The sequence below is a fragment of the Saprolegnia parasitica genome (assembly GCF_000151545.1).
Source record: "Saprolegnia parasitica CBS 223.65 unplaced genomic scaffold supercont2.9, whole genome shotgun sequence".
Classification (NCBI taxonomy): domain Eukaryota; phylum Oomycota; class Saprolegniomycetes; order Saprolegniales; family Saprolegniaceae; genus Saprolegnia; species Saprolegnia parasitica.
Window position 1 is genome coordinate 303,623 of NW_012156403.1, and position 22,819 is coordinate 326,441.

The 22,819-nt window shown below is 61.7% G+C and overlaps 11 protein-coding genes across 11 annotated transcripts in view; 5 read left to right on the plus strand and 6 right to left on the minus strand.

Annotated features, from left to right (window-relative positions):
* Window positions 1-23: 23 nt before the first annotated feature.
* SPRG_03565 (hypothetical protein) lies at window positions 24-1,204 on the minus strand. The gene is made up of 2 exons (XM_012342145.1): window positions 643-1,204; window positions 24-588 (listed from the first exon to the last, which is right to left on the minus strand). The coding sequence occupies exons 1-2, from the start codon at window positions 1,195-1,197 to the stop codon at window positions 37-39; spliced, it is 1,107 nt and encodes a 368-aa protein (XP_012197535.1). The 5' UTR covers window positions 1,198-1,204; the 3' UTR covers window positions 24-36.
* Window positions 1,205-1,603: 399 nt separating this feature from the next.
* On the plus strand, window positions 1,604-2,280 carry SPRG_03566 (hypothetical protein). The gene is made up of 5 exons (XM_012342146.1): window positions 1,604-1,751; window positions 1,800-1,899; window positions 1,950-2,024; window positions 2,069-2,145; window positions 2,187-2,280. Exons 1-5 carry the CDS (start codon window positions 1,632-1,634, stop codon window positions 2,253-2,255), a joined length of 441 nt encoding a protein of 146 aa, XP_012197536.1. The 5' UTR covers window positions 1,604-1,631; the 3' UTR covers window positions 2,256-2,280.
* SPRG_03567 (hypothetical protein) lies at window positions 2,271-4,577 on the minus strand. The gene has a single exon (XM_012342147.1). It carries the CDS (start codon window positions 4,565-4,567, stop codon window positions 2,309-2,311), a length of 2,259 nt encoding a protein of 752 aa, XP_012197537.1. The 5' UTR covers window positions 4,568-4,577; the 3' UTR covers window positions 2,271-2,308.
* A 709-nt stretch (window positions 4,578-5,286) lies between these two features.
* Window positions 5,287-6,105, minus strand: SPRG_03568 (hypothetical protein; the record flags this gene model as incomplete). The annotated part of the gene is made up of 1 exon (XM_012342148.1): window positions 5,287-6,105. One exon carries the CDS (start codon window positions 6,103-6,105, stop codon window positions 5,287-5,289), a length of 819 nt encoding a protein of 272 aa, XP_012197538.1.
* Window positions 6,106-6,975: 870 nt separating this feature from the next.
* SPRG_03569 (hypothetical protein) lies at window positions 6,976-8,669 on the plus strand. The gene is made up of 3 exons (XM_012342149.1): window positions 6,976-7,474; window positions 7,524-7,632; window positions 7,682-8,669. The coding sequence occupies exons 1-3, from the start codon at window positions 6,998-7,000 to the stop codon at window positions 8,551-8,553; spliced, it is 1,458 nt and encodes a 485-aa protein (XP_012197539.1). The 5' UTR covers window positions 6,976-6,997; the 3' UTR covers window positions 8,554-8,669.
* Window positions 8,554-11,364, minus strand: SPRG_03570 (CAMK/CAMK1 protein kinase; the record flags this gene model as incomplete). Its single annotated transcript, XM_012342150.1, has 16 exons — window positions 8,554-8,720; window positions 8,767-9,075; window positions 9,122-9,206; window positions 9,254-9,355; window positions 9,407-9,535; window positions 9,586-9,877; window positions 9,920-10,092; window positions 10,141-10,188; window positions 10,233-10,269; window positions 10,318-10,419; window positions 10,470-10,534; window positions 10,582-10,725; window positions 10,767-10,887; window positions 10,936-10,989; window positions 11,029-11,113; window positions 11,160-11,364. The coding sequence occupies 16 exons, from the start codon at window positions 11,362-11,364 to the stop codon at window positions 8,623-8,625; spliced, it is 2,049 nt and encodes a 682-aa protein (XP_012197540.1). The 3' UTR covers window positions 8,554-8,622.
* Window positions 11,365-11,383: 19 nt separating this feature from the next.
* SPRG_03571 (hypothetical protein) lies at window positions 11,384-16,247 on the plus strand (the record flags this gene model as incomplete). Its single annotated transcript, XM_012342151.1, has 16 exons — window positions 11,384-11,759; window positions 11,807-11,891; window positions 11,940-12,071; window positions 12,113-12,156; window positions 12,201-12,326; window positions 12,371-12,454; window positions 12,499-12,574; window positions 12,624-12,971; window positions 13,023-13,094; window positions 13,135-13,337; window positions 13,383-13,871; window positions 13,923-14,205; window positions 14,249-14,365; window positions 14,413-14,619; window positions 14,670-15,248; window positions 15,297-16,247. The coding sequence occupies exons 1-16, from the start codon at window positions 11,410-11,412 to the stop codon at window positions 16,245-16,247; spliced, it is 4,146 nt and encodes a 1,381-aa protein (XP_012197541.1). The 5' UTR covers window positions 11,384-11,409.
* Window positions 16,248-16,341: 94 nt separating this feature from the next.
* SPRG_03572 (hypothetical protein) lies at window positions 16,342-18,263 on the minus strand (the record flags this gene model as incomplete). The annotated part of the gene is made up of 10 exons (XM_012342152.1): window positions 16,342-16,465; window positions 16,515-16,566; window positions 16,613-16,651; window positions 16,701-16,787; window positions 16,833-16,962; window positions 17,012-17,045; window positions 17,092-17,215; window positions 17,260-17,763; window positions 17,810-17,879; window positions 17,929-18,263. The coding sequence occupies 10 exons, from the start codon at window positions 18,261-18,263 to the stop codon at window positions 16,434-16,436; spliced, it is 1,407 nt and encodes a 468-aa protein (XP_012197542.1). The 3' UTR covers window positions 16,342-16,433.
* Window positions 18,264-18,816: 553 nt separating this feature from the next.
* On the plus strand, window positions 18,817-19,606 carry SPRG_03573 (hypothetical protein; the record flags this gene model as incomplete). The annotated part of the gene is made up of 4 exons (XM_012342153.1): window positions 18,817-19,034; window positions 19,090-19,154; window positions 19,208-19,342; window positions 19,389-19,606. The coding sequence occupies 4 exons, from the start codon at window positions 18,817-18,819 to the stop codon at window positions 19,604-19,606; spliced, it is 636 nt and encodes a 211-aa protein (XP_012197543.1).
* Window positions 19,607-19,683: 77 nt separating this feature from the next.
* SPRG_03574 (hypothetical protein) lies at window positions 19,684-21,208 on the minus strand (the record flags this gene model as incomplete). The annotated part of the gene is made up of 5 exons (XM_012342154.1): window positions 19,684-19,978; window positions 20,026-20,141; window positions 20,187-20,648; window positions 20,703-20,836; window positions 20,884-21,208. The coding sequence occupies 5 exons, from the start codon at window positions 21,206-21,208 to the stop codon at window positions 19,684-19,686; spliced, it is 1,332 nt and encodes a 443-aa protein (XP_012197544.1).
* A 657-nt stretch (window positions 21,209-21,865) lies between these two features.
* Window positions 21,866-22,819, plus strand: part of SPRG_19514 (hypothetical protein) — a gene marked incomplete at both ends in the record, with an annotated part of 1,418 nt that continues 464 nt past the window's right edge. Inside the window, 4 exons of the mRNA XM_012342378.1 lie at window positions 21,866-22,342; window positions 22,395-22,496; window positions 22,542-22,646; window positions 22,703-22,801. Coding sequence (XP_012197768.1) covers window positions 21,866-22,342; window positions 22,395-22,496; window positions 22,542-22,646; window positions 22,703-22,801 — 783 coding nt within the window. The remainder of the gene's footprint in view (window positions 22,343-22,394; window positions 22,497-22,541; window positions 22,647-22,702; window positions 22,802-22,819) is intronic.

Here is a 22,819-nt window from a genome sequence, read left to right on the forward strand (position 1 = left end):
TGAAAGACGACGACACGGTAAGTGGATCCTACAGGTTTATAGCTTGGCCGAAATGGGCTCGCGGCAGTACGGGCACTCGCCAAAGATGGTTTGGAACGATTTCCGAGACGTGGCGATCGATGTGAGCCACTCGAGGATGCAGCGCTCGTGGAAGGGCCGCGCGCAGCTCTTGTGGTCGCAGATGCGCCCGGGAATCGCACCGTCCTCGGCTCGGTACGCGTAGCAGATGCCGCACTCTTGCTGGAACTCGTCGCGCTTGGTCGTCGACGGCGACGGAAACTTCAGGCTCAATACGCGCTCGAGGTTCTTCCGGAGCGTGTCGGCGGGCTTCCACTTGGCGAGCTGCTTGTAGAGCGTCTCTCGGAGTGGCCCCACCGTCGCTTCGTTCCCGAACCAGACAACGTCCACCAAGGCGCGCGGGTTGAGCGGGTCGGCGACTTCAAAATGCAGCGACGCTTGCGGCACGACCGCGAGGCGCCGCCGTCTGCACGCGCGCGTCGGCCGCGCCGGCTCGAGCACGTAACATTTCTTGTCCAAGTCGTCAAGAACGTCCCAAAAGTCTTGGTACTTGGCCAAGACCGTCGTGACCTACAACCGCAGAGCGCATCTGAATCCTGCTGCCGCCTGCAATCGTAAAAGGACCTGGTCGAGCGCGTCGGCAAGGGTGCTCGTGCCAGACCACTGGAGCGGCGGCATGGGCTCGGGGATGTCGGCGGCGCACTGCGGCGGCGACGCTGGGTACGCTGCGTCCATGAGAAACGAGACGATGTGCGTGCGCTGCTTGGCGTCGACCACCTTGACCTGGAGGCCGTTCCAGTTACCGACGCCGTCCGTGTTGACCTCGGCGATGCGGTCCCAGCCGATCTGCGCCACGTCGTTGAGCAGCGTCTCAAAGAATGCGAGCGCCGGCGCGTGCACATCGAGGGCGCACGAAGGCGCTCGCAAGGCGCTTGTCGTGAGGTCGTGGAGCTCGAGCATGAAGGCTGCAAGCGTCGGGCTCTGCTGCAGGCGCCGGGCAACCACGGGCATGTGCGGGCGCAGCAGCTGCGCCAGCTGGTCGTCGAGCTCGAGGCCGGCGGCCTTGAGGCTCTGGCCGTGCACGTTGGTCACGCGCACGAGGAACTGGCGGTCGTCGGCGACGTCGAGGAACCCGCGGTAAGTCGTCCCCGCCAGATCTTCGGGCACGAGCACTCCCATGGTCTCGTTCTCGGTTTCTATTGGTTGGTCGATCACGGCTGGCTAAACGCACACAATTTAGAGCGTCGTACGTGGCACGATGCCAGGCGCCTTCCATTGCGCTAGCTATAATACTGCCGATCCATTCCATGGGCGATCGTCCCGCTCTCGCCTTCTCTACTGTATGCTTGATCCATCGCCAGCTTGTCGCTGCGTTCGAGGCAAGCAGGAAGCCGGGCGTTCGTTGCTTAAATGCTGCCGCTGTACGCTGACAGGCGTCGCGCTGGAGACGCTTGCTACCTGGTAATACTTGTGCTCAAGTTGCCGTCGAACGGGCCTTCAATCCATATCTATGCAGCTGAAGAGAGGCTTGACCTCCGTGCCGGCGATGGCGCCAGATGCCGAGGGTCTGGTCCGTATCCGGATATTTGGCCGACGTGTGGCAAGACAGCACGATGAGCAGCGACGAGGACAAGCTGCAGACGACCTCCGCCGCGCGCTTCGAGCCGACGCTGACGCTCGAGGGTCTTCGCGGGAAGATTGCCGCCTTCGCCGACGAGCGCGACTGGAACAAGGTACCATCTGCGCATTCACCGGTTCTTTTGTGATGTTGGGCGGTCCAGCACCACACGCCCCGCAACCTGCTCTTGGCCATGACGGGCGAAGTCGGCGAGCTCTGCGAGTGTTTCCAGTGGCGTGGCGACGATGGCCAACACCCGGATAGTACGTGCAAATGCTTGGCCAACGGCTTGTGCTCAAGGTCGCCATCGTAGCGTGGACGGCCGCGGACCGCGAACACTTGGGCGAAGAGCTCAGCGACGTCTTGATCTACCTCATCCGCCTCGCCGGTAGAAGATCATCAAGCGATGATCTGGTCTCTTACGTCTTCTAGACCGATGCAACGTCGACTTGCCAGCCGCCGCCCTCGACAAGATCAAGAAGAACACCATCAAGTACCCTGCGGCCCAGGTATTCCTGCGCGCTTCCAACGTCATTTCACGCGTGCACAGGTCCAAGGCTCGGCGCTCAAGTACACGGCGTACGCGACTGACGCGCCTCGTAGCAGCGTCGACAACTAAGTCAACCAACGATGCAGACAGGCAGCTAGGTTAGTGGTTGTATTGTGTATAGACTACGACTGGGCATCGCCGCCGCGCTGGACGTAGCGACGGAGCAGTTCGCAGCGCTTGGTGGTATCCACGCTCTCGCTCTTGAGTGGCACTTGGTACGCCGTGTTGCCGCGGATTGGCTCGACGCGCACGTCGCCGAGGAGCTCGGGGCACTGCAGCGCGCCCTCGCCAATCTTGGCGCAGACGTCCATGAGGTCGTGTGCGATCGACGGCGAGACGACCGAGTCGTGGTGGTAGTCCGGGTGCGAGCACACAAACCGGCGCATCCACGTGGCCGCGGTCGGGAGCTCGCCCGTCGCGCGCTTGGCAATGAGCGCGAGGTACTTGTCCAACAAGCGGCGCGTCGTGTCGTCGCAGTTGATGTGGTCAAGGTACGCGTTCACGAGCGGGATCAACCCCGGGTAGTAGCAGCCTTTTCCGAGCATAATCTCGGCGATCGTCATCGTCTCAAAGCTCTCGGCGCCGTGAATGCACTTGGCCGCATCGTCGACGCACGTTGCGCTGCACTGGACGTGGCAGCCGGCCTTGTGGCACTCGTCGACGTCAGGCGGCGCAAGGTGCCGGCGGAAGAAGAAGCTCTCTTCGGTCGCTGCGTTTACGCGGTGCGCAATCTCCATGTTGGCGTTGACTTTCGAGAGCGGGACGTACAAGTTGAGGTCGAACGCCAAGATGACGCGCGACACGAGGGCCATAAAGACGCTGAATGCTGCATTCTCGAAATCCGTGAGCTGGATTTCCATCGACCGAAACTCGGTGCGCCACCCAATGTGCGGCGACGCGGCGCCGTCTGCGGCCGGCGGCGGCGGCGGCTTCCAGCGCACCGTCTGCCAGTTGGTCGACTGGATGTTCTCGAAATGGTCGGTCGCCGTCTTGTTGTCGAGGTGCAGGCGCTGCTCAAAGAGCACGAGCGGGTCGCGGATGAAGAGGTGCGCAATGTGCTTCGCCAGCACGTCGTCGACGCCGTTCGAGAGCAAGGTCGCGTACGACTCTGCGTCAAACGGGATCTCGACGTCGTTGTAGTGGTCGAGGTTCGCGTGGCAGTCGTCGCCGTCCTTGTGGTTGCAAATGAACGCCGAGATGCCTTCGTAGCGCGACTTGGGCAAGCGCTTGACGCCGTCGCCAGCCATCTGCTTGTAGCTCGGAGGCGCTGTCTCGAGCGGCGCAGCGCCGCGCTCCTGGGGCGTGCGGTCGTCGACCGAGGCGGCGATCGTCGCCCAGCGCACGTCCGTGTCGGCGAGACGGCCCTTGAGGATCGGCGTTGCGGCCGTGAGCGCGAGCATGATGGGCGAGAGCACGCCGAGGTGGTCGTACAAGTGGCGCGACTCGCCAATGTTCTTGGCCTGGAACGTCACCTGGAGACAGCACATGCCCATGCCAAACGCCATCGCGTCCATGTGAATGAAGCCCGGGTACGGCTCGCACTGCTCCGAGAACGACGACTGGCGCCGCGTGAGCCGCGCAAACACGGGCTCGGGCGCGACCGCGACCTCGATGTCCTTGGCGCTCGTCGGGCTCCGCGAGCCTTCCTTGAGCGGGCTCTTGATGCCCGACGTCGCGTCGCCGTACGTCGGCCGCGCGTGCTCGGCGACCCACGCGGCTTCGTCGTCAAGCATTTGCTTGGTAAACACGTCCTTGAAGATCGGGACGCGAATGTCGACGTTCTCGGTGCGGCGCTTGCGGATGTTGGCCGTGAGCGTACCAAAGCGCGGGTGCGGGTTGATGATGGTGTCGCTAATGTACAGCGAGTTGGCGATCGGGCCGCGCTTGACGACGGGCGGCGTGATGTAGTCGCCGACGCCAAGCAGCGGGAAGGCTGTGACGGTGGGCGCGATCTCGTTGGGCTTGAGCACCGAGAGAAGCCGCGCACGGCGAAGACGCATGCTTTGCTCGACGCGGCGAAGGTCTGACGTAAAGCCACCGTACGGCACGCGCGGCGTGGCTTCGACCATCCAGGCGCCGTACTCGGGCACCCAGTTGCACTCTTCTTCGGCGTGGTCGGCGCGGTGGAAGCGTTCTTCCTTGTCCATGAGCTCGCGCAAGATCTCAGAGCCACGGAGCGAGAGGCGCACCGTCTTCTCGTCGTGGTCGAGCTCAAAGATGCCATACTCAAGCTCGTCGCCCCACTTCAAGACATCGCCGCGGATGTCCTTGACACGGTGGTACGTCTCGAGGAACTGCAGGATGCCATTGCGGCGGACGTGCTTGAGCCACTGGAGCGCGTCGTCCCAGGGCAGCGGCGTGCCCACGACGAGCAACCCCATGCTTGGTTCAATTTGTGGAATGACCAAGGATTGCCTCAAGGCGACGATGACGGATCTTGCGCTGACCCCGCGATGTGATTGGCTAAAAAGCCAACGCTTTTGGACCGTCAAAGAAACTTCTTGCGTATTTTATTAAATGACGGTGTCTGTATACGGTGTTTGTATCGAAACGGCTGGCGCATTTATTGCATCCCTGCGACCCGTAACCACCGCTCGACGCTCGCAACACGCGCCGCCAACTAAGAACGTAGTAGAGTGAGAGAAGCGGCGCTGTCACGAGCTACTCGTGCGTACTGTAGTGGGGTGCAAGCGCGCTGCCCGTCGCGATTACTCTGTCAAAGCAGTGCGGCGACAGCTCCAGACCTGTCGCACTGCATCTCCCATTCAATGGTGTTCCTCGGCCGCTGAGGCAATCCGTATGACTGCATCTCGCACGTTGACTCATACCGTGCCCGCACTGTGGGACGAGCCAGATATCTTTTTCTCCCCGCAGCTCCGACGTGCAAGGTTGACACTTGGTTCGTTGCTGATTTTGATGCGCTGGAACACCTTGTCCTCCTTGCAGTGTCACTGCAAGGATGCGTGTACCGTACAGGCGGGGAAGGTTCGGCGCGAATCCTGCCGAAGCCGGTTCCGTGGACCACCGAAGTCCGCGAGTAGCCAAAAGGAGAGCAACAAAGAGACTACTATTGACATGGACACGCAGCACTTGGAATAAATCAGCAGTTGTGGTCGGCTCGCAGCTCCCGGATGTGCGCAGTGCACATGCCCTTGGACTTTTGCAGCTTCTTGCAGTCGGCCACGATGCACAGCTTGTCTTGGCGGTGCACCTCGCAGTAGCCGCCGCCGCGGTCTGTGCGCGTGCAGTCTTTGACGTGGCAGCTCCGGAAGCCGCCGTGCGTTGCGCAAAAACTGCCGCGCTGCGCGCCTTTGGAACAACCGACCGCCTCGCAGCGCCGCCCGCCGCCGTGCGACCGGCAGTAGCCACGGCCTTGACTGCTCTTCATGCATCCGTCGGCCTTGCAGCGCGACCCACCGCCATGGGCCTTGCAGAGTCCTTGTGACTGCGCTGCGTTCGTGCACGCCTCGTGCTTGCAGCGCTTGCCGCCGCCGTGTCCGATGCAGTAGTCTCCGTTCTGCGCGCCCTTGCCGCAGCCGGCCATGATGCACTTGCGACCGCCGCCATGGGCTTTGCAGAGGCCTTTCGACCGAATGCGCTTGGTGCAATGCGGCACGCGGCAGAGGCCACGGCTCGAGGACCCAGGTGTCGACGGCAAGAGCTGCTTGGGCGCGAGGGATGGGCCCTTGAGCGGCGGCATGCTGGCTCTCGTCTTCTCCAGCGGACTGAAGCTAAGCGTAGGGCGGAGCATGGTCGAAGACGCAGGTGGCGTAAGCGCCTGAAACGACGACGGCAAGAGCGGAGGGCGCGTCTCAACCGAGTCGAGCGAGATCGCGAAGAGGTTGGGCGCCATCACGTCGTCCTTGAAGAGCGTCGTGAGGAAGAGGATCTCGTCGTTGCTGAAGAGAGTCGACTCCATTGAAAGTTCGGAAATGGCGTGCCTGCGTGTGCATCGGCAACGAAACCTGCTGGCCGGAGAACGCAGATGCAGAATGGGTCGGCCAAAGATGGAGCTACCGCCGTCGTGCGTGACCAGCTGGGGACGCAGAACCAAGTGTGCTTCGGTGCCGCCGATATCAGTATGATGCACTGCTCTTAGTACGAGAAGCAGAGACAACGCTGGATACGGCAGCGGCCGACCGTTCGGGGAACGTGGTTTGCACGCAGCCACGGACACGGTGCCTGGAAGAAAAGCGGTAGTCTTCTTCGTATGGCGTAGCGTCCAGCGAGATCCTGCACCTCCGACTCTCAACCGCTCGGCCGCTCTCAAGCAGCGAGCGTCGAGTACCGAGTAGCCGCGTGCATAGAAGAGACTGCATGACGCACTGGAATTATCAATCGCGATCCTCAGGATCAGAGCGTATGCGACGGACCTGGACGAGTATTATGGCGGAGAGTGCGCCTCGGGAAGCACTGCTCTCAGTTGAACCCAGGAGTAACCCCTTCGATGGCACCCCTACGTACGCGTGCTCGAGCGACGCTACACTGCTGCCGTTGCAACGCTCTTCAAGTACTGCATGTCGGCTGGTGCGCGGGTGATGCCCCCGCGAGAAGTGGAACCAGCGACAAGGCAACGATGTACAGGAGCTCTTGTATGGACCGTGGTAGGTACGCTCGAGACGCCAAAGACGGTCAAGCGCACCTCATGCATGGCGCGGAAGCCAGCCCGTCGCTCCAGCTGCCACGTTGGGAAGCGTATCTTTTTATTAATATATTATTCCGTTTATAATACAGCGCCAACCATACGGTTAAACCGAAAGCCATGGGACCGGCTGGGCCCAGCCTGGGAAAAAAAGATCGAGCGGCCGACAATGACTGCCACTGCCGTGCGCCACCTCAAGTCGCTCGTCGGCGGCCGCGCCATAGAAGGCCGCGGCGCCTTGCGCTCGCTCTTGGACGCGCGCTCCGGCGTCGCCATCACGCAGTACCACGAGCTCGAGGCGAGCCAGGTGCAAGACGCCGTCGAAAGCTCGGCGGCCGCGCAGCCCGCGTGGGCGAGCTTGGCGCCGGCCACGCGCTCCGACATCCTGCGCCGCGCCGCACATCTCATTTCGGAGCAGAGCGCGGAGATCCAGAAGCTCGAGAGTCTCGACACGGGCCGCGTCATCGCCGAGATGGAGGGCGACATTGCCAGCGCGGTCGACTGCCTACAGCACTTTGCCGGGATTGCGCCGACGTTTGGTGGACAAATGCTCGATGTGCAGTCGCCGAATTGGGGCTACACGCGGCGCGAGCCGTTCGGCGTCACGGCGGGTATTGGTGCATGGAACTACCCGCTCCAGAGCGCTGTACAATCCTCAAAGCGTCATGCCCGTGCGCTCACGAGCGGTGCTGTAGGCGTGGAAGAGTGCACCTGCCCTCGCGTTTGGCAACTCGATGGTCTTCAAGCCGTCCGAAGAGACACCGCTGACCGCGCTCCGCCTCGCACAAATTTACTTGGACGCAGGTTTAGCTTCGCCGTTGCATCGCCCTCTGCTCAACGCGCGACCGCGTAGGTGTGCCGCCGGGCGTCTTCAACGTCGTCCTTGGCGCCGGGAGCGTCGGCGCTGCGCTCGTAGCGCACGACGCGGTGCGCAAAGTGTCGTTCACGGGCTCGGCAGCGACGGGCAAGCGCGTGTACGCGGCCTGCGCCGAGGGGCTCAAGCCCGCGACCATGGAGCTCGGCGGCAAGTCGGCGCTCATCGTCTTCGCGGACGCGGACATCCACGAAGCTGTCTCGGGCACTATGCTCGGCAACTGGTTCTCCAACGGCCAAGTGTGCTCGAACGGCACGCGCGTCTTTGTCCAGCGCGAGATCCTCGAGCCGTTTGTCGCTTGCCTCGTCGAGCGCACGATGCGTCTCCGTATCGGCGACAACCTCGACCCTACCAGTGACATTGGCCCGATGATCCATGCGGCCCATGTCGCCAAGGTCGAGAGCTACATCACGCAGGGCCAGCTCGAGGGCGCGACGTTGCTCTACGGCGGCACGCGCGTCGGCGACGCGGGCAACTACATTTTGCCGGCCATCTTTACCAACTGCACAGACGAGATGCGCATTGTGCAGGAAGAGATCTTTGGTATGGTCTGCGCGATCCTGCCTTTCGACACGGAGGACGAGGTCGTCGCGCGCGCCAACGCGTCGCCGCTCGGCCTGGCGGCCGGTGTCTTTACCAACGACCTGCGCCGCGCCCACCGCACGATCGCCCACCTGGCCGTCGGCACGTCGTGGATCAACACGTACAACATTGCGCCTGTCGAGCTGCCGTGGGGCGGTTACAAGCAGTCGGGCATTGGCCGCGAGAACGGCGTCGCGGGCGCGCACGCGTGGACGCAGCTCAAGTCGGTCTACGTCGAGATGGACAAGGTGCCTTGCCCGTACGCCTAAGCGCCCTCGCTCTTGTATATTTTGGTAGATATATCGATGTAGTAGTGCTCATCATAAAACCCAAGCGGATTAGCCTTGGGCTTGGAACCACGGGTGTTGCGTCGCGGCCGCCGCCGAAATGCGCTTGGCCGGCACCTTGGTGAGCGCGCTCTGCAGCAAGTCCTTGGCTACACATCCATCGCGTGTAACGGGGGAGAGCTTATGAGAGTGTACCCAGCGTCGAAATGGAGCCCCAGAAGGCGTCGCCGTCCCAGTCGACCTCGGCGTGCAGAGTCTTTTGAATGATCTCTTGCTTGGTCTTGCCAAAGTACGGGAGCTCGCCACGGAGCAGGAGGTACATGATGACGCCGAGCGACCAAATGTCGGCCTCCTTGCCGTACCCACTCTGCGCGAGCACTTCGGGCGCGCAGTAGCTCAGCGTCCCACACGGCATCGTCATGATCTCGTGCGGGTGCGCGAGTTTCGAGAGGCCAAAGTCCGCAATGCGCAAATCCGTGAGGTTCTCGCCGCAGAGGATGTTTTCTACTCCACTCGTCCATGGCAATGCATCAAGATATCAAGTTGAGACCAGGTTTGATGTCGCGGTGCGCAATGCCCATCTTGTGCAAGTACGCAACGCTCTCAAAGAGCGGCCGCATCACCGCCTTCGTCTCCTAAACGGACCAAATGAGCAAAATGCCAGCCAAAGTACGCTGCGAACGGCTTCCGAGTGCCGGACGCGCCCGACAATCTTGGTGAAGAGCTCGCCGCCCGTGAGGAGCTCCGTGACGATGTAGATGTTTTGCTTGCTCTCAAAGACGTCCTACAACCGCATGACGTTGCTCCTTGCATAGTGAATAGGATGTCGTCGTACATAGAGGCGAATGATGTGCTTGTGCTTGACGAGCCGCAAAATCGCAATCTCTGTGCGCAGCAGCTCCTTCTCCTGCGCGCCCATTTGCGTCTTGTCCATGACTTTGACCGCGCACTTGACGTTCTTGGTCTATCCACACGCCATTTGGCCATGTCCATCTCAACCGGTCAGAGAAGTACGCGGTGCGTGGCTTCGAGAACGCGCGAGAAGCGGCCGTGGCCAAGCTCGCGCCCGAGCGCATAGAACTCGTCGATCGCGAGCTTGCACGTGGCTTGCTTGAGGTTGGCGACCCACGCGTTGCACTCGGCTTGCGAGCGGGCGTAGAGGTACCGCTTCTCGGTTTCGTCGCCATTTTCCGTGCTCATCTCAATCTCAAAGAAGCCTTGCTTCTCCATCGCGCTGTTGGCTTTGGCCTCGACGTACCGGCCGGAGATGAAGATGACGCCTTTCGGCCGCGTGTCCTCTTGGGCCCTACGCCTCGACGGTGAGGAAGGGTCGGTGGATTTGACATACAAAAAGTAGTAGAGAAAGTTGCCCTTGAGGAGGTAGTAGCGCGTCTTCATTTGCTTCAAGCGCGTGCCCTTCTTCCAGAGGCACCCCTGGTGCACGACCTCGAGCACGGATGCTCGTTTCATGCGGAGCTTCCCAAGGCTCTTGATGGCGACCTTGTCGACTTCAGCGATGGCCTACGTACAGTGGCGCGTTGATATGGCTACGGCAGGATGCGAGATTACAGCGTCGATCGCTGCGACGACGGACGGCGTCGACGTCGACTTCTTGGCCTACGACGACGTCACAACCTTCTTCAAGAGACAGATATCGGCACCTCGAGCAGGAGCGCTTTCGTGTCCCGCTGCACATGCCTGGGCATCGTCGTTGAGAACGAGGCTGCTTCTGGCGAGCAAGCGTACCGTTTGAATGAATAGAGCTTCTCGGTGCGCACAATGACAGACGACGATGAATTGCGGCGTGCCATGGGCGGGACTTCCTTGACCGGCGGCAGCGGCGAGATCCTAGCACACGGTCCGTCTAGGGTTAGGCGTTCTCGAGGTGTAGTGCGTACGCGGCGTGCTTGTTGCCAGCGCTCTTTTCGCTCGTCGTCTCGACCGGAAGGATGCTCATGAGAAACTAGACTTTTGTTGTCGCAATCTGCGAAGGCAGATATGTACGGGTACCTCGGAGACGAGTGGCGAGTCATTGCACCACGCGAGGAACTCTGGGAACGCCATCGTGTCACCTTTCGCGTGCGCAGCGAACGCATCGTCGACGAGCTTCTCGACCGAGTCCATCTCGTGCGCCGCCAGTTCAAACGCCGAGTCCTGCCTTCCTTTTCGCCTTTTTCCATTGCATCGCATCGTACCGTCGCCACGTCACTCGCCGGTACGTTCGGGTCCATCGAGAAGCCGCGGAGGAAGCACATGGCCGACTGCGGAAACTGGTGGATCATCGTGATCATGTCGCGCTTGGAGATCGCGCCGCGCCTACGCCACTTGCAGCTCACGCTCGCCAGGACCGCGATGTCGACGTACTCGGTCACATCGTATAAATCGAAAATGAACTTGAGCTTCTCTTCGCGCGAGCCGCTAAGCACTGATAAGCTCCATAGCGTCGTCGCGTCGTACCGGCAGAGCACCGCGAGTCCCGCGACGAGCTCGTAGAATGAGATGGTGCCCGACGCATTCTTGTCAAAGACGGCGAACAGTCGCTCTAGACATGGCGAAATGAGGCCGCGCATGTTGAACCCCGTGCGCACCGCCGAGGAGGCCGGGCAGCGGAAAGATCTTGAGGAAGCTCGCCTTGTTGACGCCCGACTCGCTCGACGCGTGCGTGATCCCGCGGTACATCTCGCGCATCACGTGGATCTCGGGCTCCGTGAAGCGCGTGAGCGCGCGCTTCTCGGCTTCCGTCACGCGGCCCGTCCCGTCCGTGAGGTCCACGCTGCTGTTGGCGTTGCCCATCTTTTCAAGAATATACTACGTTGAAACCGGCGCGTTCTAACCGGCATGGCGGCGTGGGATCTGCGCGGCCTCGGGACCAAGTACCCGTGGCTGACCGTCAACGACGCGACGCTCGCCGACTTCCGCGAGCCCTTTGAGTGGACCCGCGACGAGGACGTGCGGTCCAAGCCGCGGACCAACGCAGCCCGCGAGGCAGGTCGCAAGATGGTCCTTGCGCATAGCCGGGACAAGGTCACGGACGCCGTCGTGCTCAAGGAGCTGCCCCAGCGCACGCGGCCGAAAGCGGCGATCGACAGCCTCGATGCGATCGTCCACGAGACAAAGACCCTTGTGTGCGCCAAGCCGTGGCAGGCGCCCGTGCTCGAGCTCACGAGCCGGAAAAGACAGACGGCCACGTACGTGTCTCGCTCGCAAAGTCATGACCGCTTGACGAGACGCGTAGCATGGCAACGCGGAAGGAAGCGCCGACGTCGCGGCGCCTCCACGCCGCGCGCCAGGTCGCCGAGAACGACGAGAGCCATCTGCGTGTAGCCGTCTGTCGTCGTCTGCGCCGACTCATGAGTTGCGACACGTAGACGCTGCTGGCGCAGCAAATCGAAGCGCAGCGCGCGACGCTGCCGCTCACGTTCCTCTTTGAGCACAACATGACCGAGTACTGCAGAGCCAAGGGCGTCGCGACCATCATGGCAGTCTTCTCCAAGCTCCAAGTTGGACTCCCCGCGTTCTCCTCCTCTGACATGCATGGTAGAACAAGTACCTCGACGAAGGTCTCCGACGCTGGAAGCACCACACGTACGTGGCTCAGACGAGACAGGCTTGCTCACGGCCTGGCGTAGAACGTCGCTGCGCGCCGCCGAAACCAAGGCCCGAGTCCACGCACAGATGCAGACGCGGGCCGTCCAGCTCTTGGAACGCGTCGCGGGCGGCTGCTTGCTCGGCAATCTGCGCACGGCGTACACAAGGTCGTCTTTCGTTGCGTGGCTGACGCGTCACCGAGTCCGCGTAGGTGGGTCGACACGACGCGGGCACTCGTGGCGGCCGAGCGGAACCGCGCCGCCATCCGCATCCAAGTGCACGTCAAACGACGGCGGTGCGTCGATGGTGCGTCTCGTCGCTGGCTCATGCTCGTCGCAGCGACATGGCCGTGCTCTCCCAGCTCAAGCTCGCTCGCGATGCCCGTCAGGCGCGCGATGCACAGCTCGTTCTGGACGTACACACTCAATTGCATTTGACAAAGTACTAAATTCGGACCACGGTAGCTCCTTCGGTTCGAAGCCACGGGCTACGCGCAGCTGTGGATGATCCGCCGCCAAGCCACTGCGATCCGCGACCGCCAAGCCATCGAGGCGCAGCTCTACGCCTCGTGCGCTATCGCGATCCAGCGCCGGTACCGCGGCCACCGCACGCGCCGCTCAGTGCGCGAGCTGCGCATTGCTCGCCACGAAGCCGAGCTCGCGCGCGTCCAAGCCGAGCACTTGTACCTCGCCACCTTGCACGCCGCCGCCATTGTGATGCAGAGCGCCGTGCGCGTCTACTTGGCCAAGATTGCTCTCTACGACGCCCGCATGCGCGCGCGCATTCGCAGCGAGAACGCTCTCATCATCCAAGTACGTACTCCATATCGCCACGTGGCGCTTGGACCATTGCATGTTCGATAGCATGCGTGGCGCACGAGCAAGGGCCAGAAAGTGCTCGCAACGCGCTTCGCCAAGCGCCAGTTGACGCTCGCCGTAGCCTCGCGTTGCCTCGCGTCGCCTCACGATGTCGTAGGAGCAAGCGGAGCGCGAGCGCTACTTGGCCAAGCAACGACTGCTGGCCGAGATCGAAGCCAAGCGGCAGGCGGCAGCCACCACGATCCAGCGACTCGCGCGCGGCATCTTAGGCCGACGACGTGCACAGAGCCGGCGCTACGAAATCGCTCTCGACGCAGCGGCGCGGCAGGTCCAAGCCTCGTGGCGCAAGTCCACGGGCCGGTGCGACACCTGATTTGCATACCTCTTGACATGTAAACGATGTAGGTTTGCACTGCATCTGCGGTTCTTGGCCCAGAAAGAGCGGCTCGCGGCCCGTCGCCTTGACGCTGCCGTCTGCATCCAGTGTGCGTTTCGGTGCTTCGACGCCACCAAGCGCGTTGGCATCTTGCGCCGAGAGCGACAGGCTCGGCACGAGAAAGCCGCGCGGCAGGTGGCGTGGGCGCGCAAGCAAGTCGAGAGCGCGTTGCGCATCCAGTGCCTCTACCGTGGCTACCGCGTCCGCGCCCATCTCGCGGCCTCGCATGCGGCCGCCACTTCGATCCAGTGCATGGTGCGACAACACTTTGCCCGGGCGGTACGGCGAAGACGTGAGGCCGACCTGCGTCGACGCCAAGCACAGCAGCACGCAGCCGCCGTCACGATCCAGCGGATCCAGCGGGGCCGAATGGGGCGGCGGCGCGCCAAAGCTCAAGCCGAGGCCCAGCGCATTGCGGCCGAGGAGCGCCAGCGGTCGGCCAGTCGCATTCAAAGCCGGTGCTGCCGTGGCTTGTAGATAAAGAGCTCCGTGGACTAACCTGTGCGTAGACTGCGCGGCAACCAATCGCGATCGTCCCTGCGGGCGCTGCACCGCGCGCAGCAAATCGTGCTGACACAGCAGCGGCGCACGACTCGCCGGGTTCCGTCGCCACTCGCAAAGCTTCTCAGTAGCTTGCCCCTCTCGGCGCTCACACTGGCACACGTGGCCGCCATTGACACCGGCATCGAAGCCGCGACGCTCGCCATGCAGCACGAAGACCGCGCCGTAACGCGCATCCAGTGTCTCTACCGCGGCCGCAACGGGCGCTTCGCCTACCACCTCCTTCTCGAGGTCGCCATATCTTCGTTGCTCGAAGAAACCTCACCGTTCGTAGGCCAAGTACCGGCGGGACCTTTTGGAAGCTGCGAGCGCAACCCACATCCAGCGTCGGGTTCGCGGGCGCATCGGCCGGGCCCTCGTTGCCAAGGTCCGAGCGCGCAAGCAGCACCACGTACGGAAAAGCACAAATGGAAAAAGAGGCGACTCATCCGCCGACAGGAGACGGCACTCGCGTACAAGCGGTCGCTGGCGGCGCGCGAAGCGAAGGACAAGTGGCTCATGGACGTCGACATGGAGAAATTCCGCGCCGAAGTCGAGAAGGAGCGTGCGCTCGAGCACGCGCTGCGCATCGCCCGCGCCGAAGCCGACCTCGCGCGTGCCCAAGCCGAAGCGTTGGAGCTCCAGCAGCGCATTGCCGACGCCAACGTAACCTTGACCTACATGGAGATGCGATCTTATTCTTGAAAATGAACTAGAAACAAATGGCCGATGCAAAAGCGAGCGCATGGGACGAAGTGACGGACAACTACGGCTACGTCTACTACAGCAACCGACTCACGGGCGAGACGTCGTGGGAGATTCCTAGCGAAATGCTGCGCGTGCGAGCGGCCAAGAAGGCAGACGACGCGCCGCCCAAGATTCCGGATGCGTGGGAAGAGCTGTACAACCCCAACACGGGCCAAATGTACTTTCACAACCGCGCGACGGGCGAGACAAAATGGACACCGACCGGCGACGCATCACCTGCTCGTGACGCAACAACGATAGCACCACCCAAGGAGCCCGAGCCCGTCGCGACCCCTTCCACACCAAAGCCCTCCACCCCCAAGCCAGCTACCCCCGAGCCAGCGACCCCCCAGCCGGCGACGTCGGCGGTACCAGAGGCTACCAAGCGTCTCTGTTGGCGCTGCAAGAAGGCCAGCGCGGTCAAAGAGTGTGTGCAGTGTCCATCGCCAAACGTCGCGTACTGCTCGTCGTGCTTTGTCAAGGAGCATCGCGCCGAGACCAAGCGCACCCACGACTTCAAGCCGCTTCAAGCCAACGGCACGCGCGAGGTACAGCCCGTCCTTCCTTCCTCTTGGTATTCTACCAAACGTGCGTAGCATGCCATGTGCCAACACTGCGACGCCTTCGCCACGTACCACTGCGCGGCGTGCGACGCTGGCACACGCTTCAGCTGCGACGACTGCTTTCATTCGCGACACGCGACGGCCGAAGGACTGACGCACAAGCCACTGCACTTTAGCTCCAGTGCGTCACTGTGCTCGCACTGCCCCGCGAGTGAGCGCTGCGTCGCGCAGCGTATCTGCCACGACTGCCACGACAAGTTTTGCTCCGACTGCGCCGCAGCTGTTCATGCCTCTGGGAAGAAGAAGCTCCATACCATCGAGCTTCTCAACGTGCTCAAGGTGGACTTGGGACCGCTCGAGACGTACTGCATTCGGTGCGACGTCGATGTCGCGGTCCGTCTCTGCAACCTCTGCGGCGACAGCTTTTGCGTTGCGTGCTATGAGCTCGAGCACGCCCGCGGGCGCAAGGCCGACCACACGTACATTCTCTGCAAAGACGCGGCAACGGCCGGCGACTGGGTTGAGATTTTCGACGAGAAGCGGGGTGGACACCTTTACTACAACCTTGTGACGAAGGAAACGGTCGAGGCCAAGCCGTCCGTGCTGCTGCTGGGGCTCGAGCGCCACCGCGACGGCATCGCAGAGAGTCTCCGCGAGAAGAAGAAGAAGGAGCTCGAACGCGAGAGTGAGCTCGTCGCGCTCCGGGAGGCGGTCAACGCGCTCCAAGAAGAGAAGGAGCTCGAGCGCCGCTACCGTGAGCAGCAAGCGATCCTCGAAGACAACCCGGATGTGCTCACGACCAAGCCCAAAAGGGCGTGGTGGAAGTCCAAGGCGCAGGTCGAGAAGGAAAAGAAGGAGCGCGAAGATAAGGTCGTCATGGCTCTACTCGTGACCAGCCAGCGCAAAGCAAAGTTGCACCAAGAGGCCATGGAGATGGGCTCGCCAACGTACGCGACCGCGATTCTCGACAGCGTCATTCAGTAGAGACTTGTACCCAGTTTTGATCCCACTGATTGATGTTTCTGGTGTATGAAAGGTGAAATCTCTATGGCTTTGAAGGTACACATCAAACTGGACAGTCGAGACATGATGGGAATCCTGGTAATCGCACTATTTAAGTGTGTTGGTGGAGGATGTTGGTGGAGCGACCGGTGCGCATTGTACGACGCGTCACTTGAGCTTGGTGCGGCGGCAAATCAGAGCTACGTAGTAGGACAGTCAATACACCGTCGAGAGCGCGCTGCAGCCTACGCGACGCAGTGGTCTGTGACGGCGGCTTGGTGGGCTTGGGTGGTGATACGACCTATAGCGTGCAGTCATGTACATCTGCGTCGTAAAAGAGAACGCACCCGAACGACTTGACATGCACGCGTAGGTGGCGAACACTCCTACGACAACCCATGTCCCCCGTACGAGACGGTGATTGTCACGACGTACCTGCACGATAATGTACTGTGGATGGCTGCGCTGTGGCTGCTTGCGGGTGACAGGAATCGGCTGCGTCTGTCGGTCTTGGATCTTGGTCTGTCGAGGAAGCGTTCGATCGGCACCAAAGACATGCTCTCTTACTTTCTTGGGCTTCCACAAGGTCGACGCAGAGGTGCCCACCCCCGTGGACGGGTTGCAAGCGGCCTCTCTCGTGGTGGTTCGCTTTCCAGCGCTGCTGGCGCACGACTGGGCCGTGGCGGCGCGGGTTTCGCTACCGACCGCACCGCATCAGGCGCCATGAACTCGGGTCATGTACATACCCGTCTTTGGCGCTGGACCCGTTGGCGGTGATGGCTACATGTGTGCTGCAGATACCACTATTGGTGGTGTCAAGACGCACCTGGCATTTCGGCCGACCGCGCGGACAATGGTCGACTGTCTTCGTCCCGAGACGGGTATCGCACCTTGACGCCTGGCACCGGCGCGAGGCTCTCGACCGAGTGCAGTGCGTTCTCTGGTATTCGCTACAATCGTTGCCTCGCGCGGGCGATCAAAATCAGGAGGGTACCATTTGCGCATTTTCCCGGAAGCTGCGCTGCTCTGCGATGCTGGGTACGGAAATGGACGGCCGGGGACGGTCGTGCGTCGCAGTGACGTGTTGCCGCGTAGAGTGGCGTCGCCGACTTGGCACGCGCGTGTCGCCAATGTCAGAGACATTGAATTCAATGAGCACGGCGTCGTCGGCGGGGTCGATGGCCGCTGGCGCCGTCGTGCAGGACAGAGTATTCGGGCGCTTCTTCTTCGTCGGGACTGGCGCTCGGCGCCGCTCGGGTGCTGGCTTGAGCGGTGCGTCGTCTTCGGGTGGCGTTGCCGCCTCTTGCAGCAGCCGAAGAAGGGCTTGTCGCCGGCTGGCTTCGGCCAACCGGACGTCCGCGGGGCACTCGGGCTCGGGCACATGCACGACCTGCGCTTCCTTGACGATGCGCTTCTTGTTGGGACTCGCCTGCATCGAGACCTGCCTTCGAGGCGACGTTGCGCTGGAAGAGCCGACTGACTGCGTCTCGATTCCGTTCTACACGCATCAGTGAAACCACGACAAACGGGTGCGACGAGACTACGGCTGCTGGAGCAACCACGCCTCCTGGCTCGGCGCTGTGATGGCTGGCCGCCGTGCTTGCTCGCGATGGGCTAGCCACCAAGATACATTCTGTGCCGAGCGCCACAGTGGGTCTAGTACCTCAGTGGTCCGTGGTTACTGGCGGTCATAGGTTTCATTGGCGTCATCTTGCGAGCCCAGAGGTCAACGTCCTGCGCGCGGCCTTCGTCGGCGTTGACGCCGCCGTCGTGGAAAGCGCACTGATTCCGCCGAGCGAGCTCAATGACCGAAGCCAACTCCAGCACATCGGCGCCGACGCGGTGCGCCGTGTAGCTGAAGATGCGGCGGTTTAAATAGTTGTCGTACACGATCGCTGCTCCGGCGGCAACGACGGCGACGACCGCGTCGGCAGCGACGTCGTCGGCCATCTCGGTCGCGGTCACCAGCGTCGGCGGCTGCACGGGCGGCGGGTCCATCGGCACCCCGCACCGAGGCCCTTTCGCCGTTTCGCATCGGGGAGGCTTCGTCTTTGAGGAGTTTCGCATTTCCCACATATCCCACATGACACGCATGAGGCAAATATACGTGGGATGTGTGTGATACAACCGAGCTCGCGATGCCGAGGCTCGGCAAGCGACCGAATCGCGCTGAAATTGAAATCGCTCAAACGTGGCCCAGCGATAGCGATTGCTCCAAGAGGCACTGTGCGCTACGTCGTGCCGGCGGGCGAGGTGTACAGCCCGCGCAAGCGACCCGATTTCTAAATATGGCATATAACATATTTAGACGCATATAGCCATATTTAGGCGTTGGCCAAGCAAGCGTGTCAAATCGCCGTTCTGCGCAAGGAAGACATGGCTCGCTCGATGCACAGGATACAGAGCTCTCTTCCAAGACGATGTCATACTGCATAAGAGCGACTGGGCGGTGGGTTGGCGACAGATTTGCACGATCGCAGCATGGCGCCGGCGAAGCCATCTGGTCGGGTGGCTGAATTTTGGCTCTCTCGCATTCCATCAATCCTTCGCGATGCTCGAAGTGCCCGTGTGGATCCCGATCCTCGCGTTCGCCGTCGGCCTCGGCCTCGGCCTGCTCATCCCGCACCTCCAGAAGCCGTTCCAGCGCTTCTCGACCGTCAACGACATCCCGAAAGAGTTCTTTGAGCACGAGCGCACACTCCGCGGCAAGGTCGTCTCGGTCACGGACGGCGACACGATCCGCGTCCGACACGTGCCGTGGCTTGCCAAGTACGCTTGCTGGCGCCGACGGCTCGAGCTCATCGTATCTCTTCTATGCCATTAGTGGCGACGGTGACTTTAAGGGCAAGCTCACCGAGACCACGTTGCAGTTGCGCGTCGCTGGCGTTGGTACGTCACCCTGCATCCATTGTATCGAGGTTGCACTCATACTACTTGCATAGATTGCCCCGAGACAGCCAAGTTTGGACGCACCGGGCAGCCGTTTGGCGAAGAGGCAAAAGCATGGCTTAAAGGCGAGCTGCAAGACCAAGTCGTGAGCTTCAAGCTCCTCATGAAGGACCAGTACAGCCGCGCAGGTGCGATGCGATTCCAAGTGCCTCCTGACGATGGCTCTTCCTGTAGTTTGTTTGGTCTACTATGGGTCGTGGGCGGCGCCAATGAATGTCTCGGAGGAGCTCCTGCGCCACGGCTACGCCAACATCTACCGCCAGAGCGGCGCTGTCTACGGCGGCCTCCTCGAGACCTTTGAGGCGCTCGAAGCAGAGGCCCGCGAGAAGCGCGTCAATATCTGGAGCCTCGACAAGCGCGAGACGCCTGCGCAGTACAAGGCCCGCAAGTAGATTAGCATGTCGACGCCTTCTGTCAACAAAATCTCGTAAAATAACGAAGTACAACTATCGCACAACCCTTCGACGCTTCACTGGCGATTCAAGTCGCACAACACAAAACTCGCATCGGAGAGCATTTCCTGCATATCGGCCTCCACAGCGTCGCGGATCGAGAGCTCCTCGGCCGAGAGCGGGCCCTGCGACACTCGGCCAACGTCGCCAGACAGCCCTGCCCCGATTGGCGCCAGCCCGTCAAAGTACGAGTTGGCCCACTTGGCGCGAGGTCGCTGCGTCGTTTCCAGCACTCGCCGTGGCGATCGTCGCGGCTCCGTGCTGTGCTCCTCGAGCGCACTCACGAGCTCAAAGAGCGAGAGCTCGTAAAACCTACTGTGACCGTTCGTCAACGCCGTATCAAATTGATACATCGATACTCGCTGTCGACGAGCGAGGGCGGCAGCACCGGGGTCTGTGTTTCGCTTCGACCCTCGTAGAGGTGATGCTGTTGTTGGCGCAAACTAGGGTCGATGTCCTCGGTGTTGCACCCAACCTACGCACACATCGCATCGAAGGTCATTAACGCGACGCTATGAACCTCGCGAAGGAGGCCGCGGGTCTCCCACTGCGTCCCGACATCCTGACGATTCTCGGAGCCAAAAACGAGCCGTTGGGCGCCCGTCTCGGGCGTCAAAAGCGCACCTTCGAGACGGCTTTTCCACGCCTGCACAATGCGCTGGACATTGGCGTCCGGTGTCGACGTGACGTTGAGCAGCGAAGAGAGGTCGATCGAGTGCTCGAGGGACTGATGCAAACGCTCGTGTTCCTGGGATCCACGCGTGAGCCGCACGGTCTGCAGGGTCGAGGTACCCAGCACCTTGGCCATTGTGTCGTACTGCGACGTCATCTCTTGGCGCTTGCTTCGCTCGAGCTCGAGCTCCTGACGCAGCGCGTCGAGTTCAAGTCGCAGCTGCTGCACTTCGTGGCGGCGGCTGGCCTCGATTTGGGCACGAGCGTCGTCGTGGCGAGCGATCTCTTCCCTTAAGGCGGCCAGTTCGACCTAGTCGGTCACTGCATTCATCATCGTTGCGCCACCGTCGTGCGGATGTCGTACATGGCAGCCATCCAAGGCGTCGAGGGCGTGTTCGAGCTGCAGCTGCTCCCGCTCGGACTTTTTCTGCAAGCCCTGCATGCGAGTTTGGTAGGTCTGGATCACTTCGAGCGCTTGGTTGAGCTTCGACTCGAGGTCTAATGCTGCGTCCAAGTGCCATGGACGAGGCTATCGGGGGCGTTACCTTGGTGGCGATGCTGCAGGTCGGCGTGCTTGGCCGAGAGGTCTTGAAGTTCGCAGCGCTTGGCGTCGTTTTCGCCGCTTACCTTGATGAGCTGGCGCACGAGCTTCCCGACCTTGTGCTTGTCTTCGCTGCAGAGATCGCCGATGCGCACGGGGGCGATGGCTGCGCGCGCCGTCGCTTCCGGGTGCGCGGCGGAGACGGTCTGCCGCAGCTGCTTCCACTGGGACGCGGCTGTCGCCGAGAACGGGATCTCGACCTTGCGCACCTTCTTCGCGTCGCTCATCTTGGGCGGCGCCCGGCCTTGGCTCCAGCGCGGCTTGTCCATGCCGCAAGTCGTCGGATCGCAAATCTTCCAGAGCACAACACACCTTCATATAGTGTGGACAGGAAATACTGTGCGTCATGATGTTACCAACCCTCTTACCGCGATTACAAGCAGCGTACCTACTCGCGCCATGGCGGGCAAGGCAGCAGCCTGCAAGAGGTGACGTGGCGCCACGACGCAGCAGCTACGTTCAGTGGCGCGGCCAACACCAGGTCGCAGGCTAATACAAAAGTCGGGACGAGCGAGTAGCTCGTCTCGGAGATTGCTGGCAGTGTACCTATTGCTGCTTGCAGCATTGAGCGAGGTCGCCATGCGCTTCTTCGTGCATGAGATGGGATTGGAGCCCGTAGGCTGAAGCCTCAATCTGTCTGTTGGAGTTTGCTCTGTAGAGACATTGATGCTCGAAGTGGACGACACCACAAGGACGGGCGCTAGCCTTAAAAGCCCACAGCTATAGCCTTACTAGCAGTGTTATTTGCTCCCAGGACGCGAGTCCGATGTGGTGCTAGGTTGCCTAGCATGGCGACAGCGTCGTGCGAGGAGGAGGGTGGGCAGCACACTATTTGGGTGCGGATGCATCCGGATAACCAAGGCCGTTTGATGTTGACGCCTTCACTTTCCGTTCGACCTCTTGGGGCTTAGACGACACTACCTGCGATGAGCTCGACCGCTGCTGCCCCGCCCGCGCCGACGCCGACGATCAACGCGGCCCCGAGCATCCTCGAGAAGGTTCCTCGCCTCATGGACGAGCTGCCCAAGCATGCCAAGCCCGCGGCTCTGGCGGACAAGGTGCTCGGCTACGGCACGGCCGGCTTCCGCGACAACGCCGACATCCTCGGCTCGACGTTCCACCGCATGGGCATGCTCGCAGTCCTCCGCTCCAAGAAGGAGCACAAGATCACGGGTCTCATGGTCACCGCCTCGCACAACGCGGCGCCCGACAACGGTGTCAAGCTCGTCGACGCGGACGGCGGCATGCTCGCGCAGTCGTGGGAAAAGTACGCGATGCAGCTTGCGAACGCCAACACGGACAAGGTCGTCGAGGTGCTCGACAGCATCGTCCGCGCCGAGAAGATCGACCTGGACACGACCGGCAACATCTTTATTGCCAAGGACACGCGCGTCTCGAGCGAGGTACCCTCTCACCTTCATCTAGGATGCGTGCATCATTCGCTGCATGCAATAGCACTTGTCGGAACTCGCGCGCGAAGGCGCGCTCCTTCTTGGCGGCAATGTCTTGGACTTTGGCTTGCAGACGACGCCGCAGCTCCACCACTACATCCGCATGGTATGTGTTTGGACAAGAACACGCGCGTAACGCGGTGCGATGTAGTGGAACCACGAGCAGTACAACAAGGGCGACTGGGCGTCCGAGGCGGGCTACTACAACATGCTTGTCGATGCGTTCAAGCAGCTCACGACCGGTGTCGACCCCAAGGTACCACCCATACCTATTCCCCATCTCGTATCCTCATGCAATCGGCGTATGACTAGAAGCTCGAGCTGCGCACGCCGCTGTACGTCGACTGTGCGCACGGCGTCGGTGCTCTCCAGCTCACCAAGCTCGCCAAGGAGCTCGGGGACATGCTCCACGTTGAAATCCGCAACACG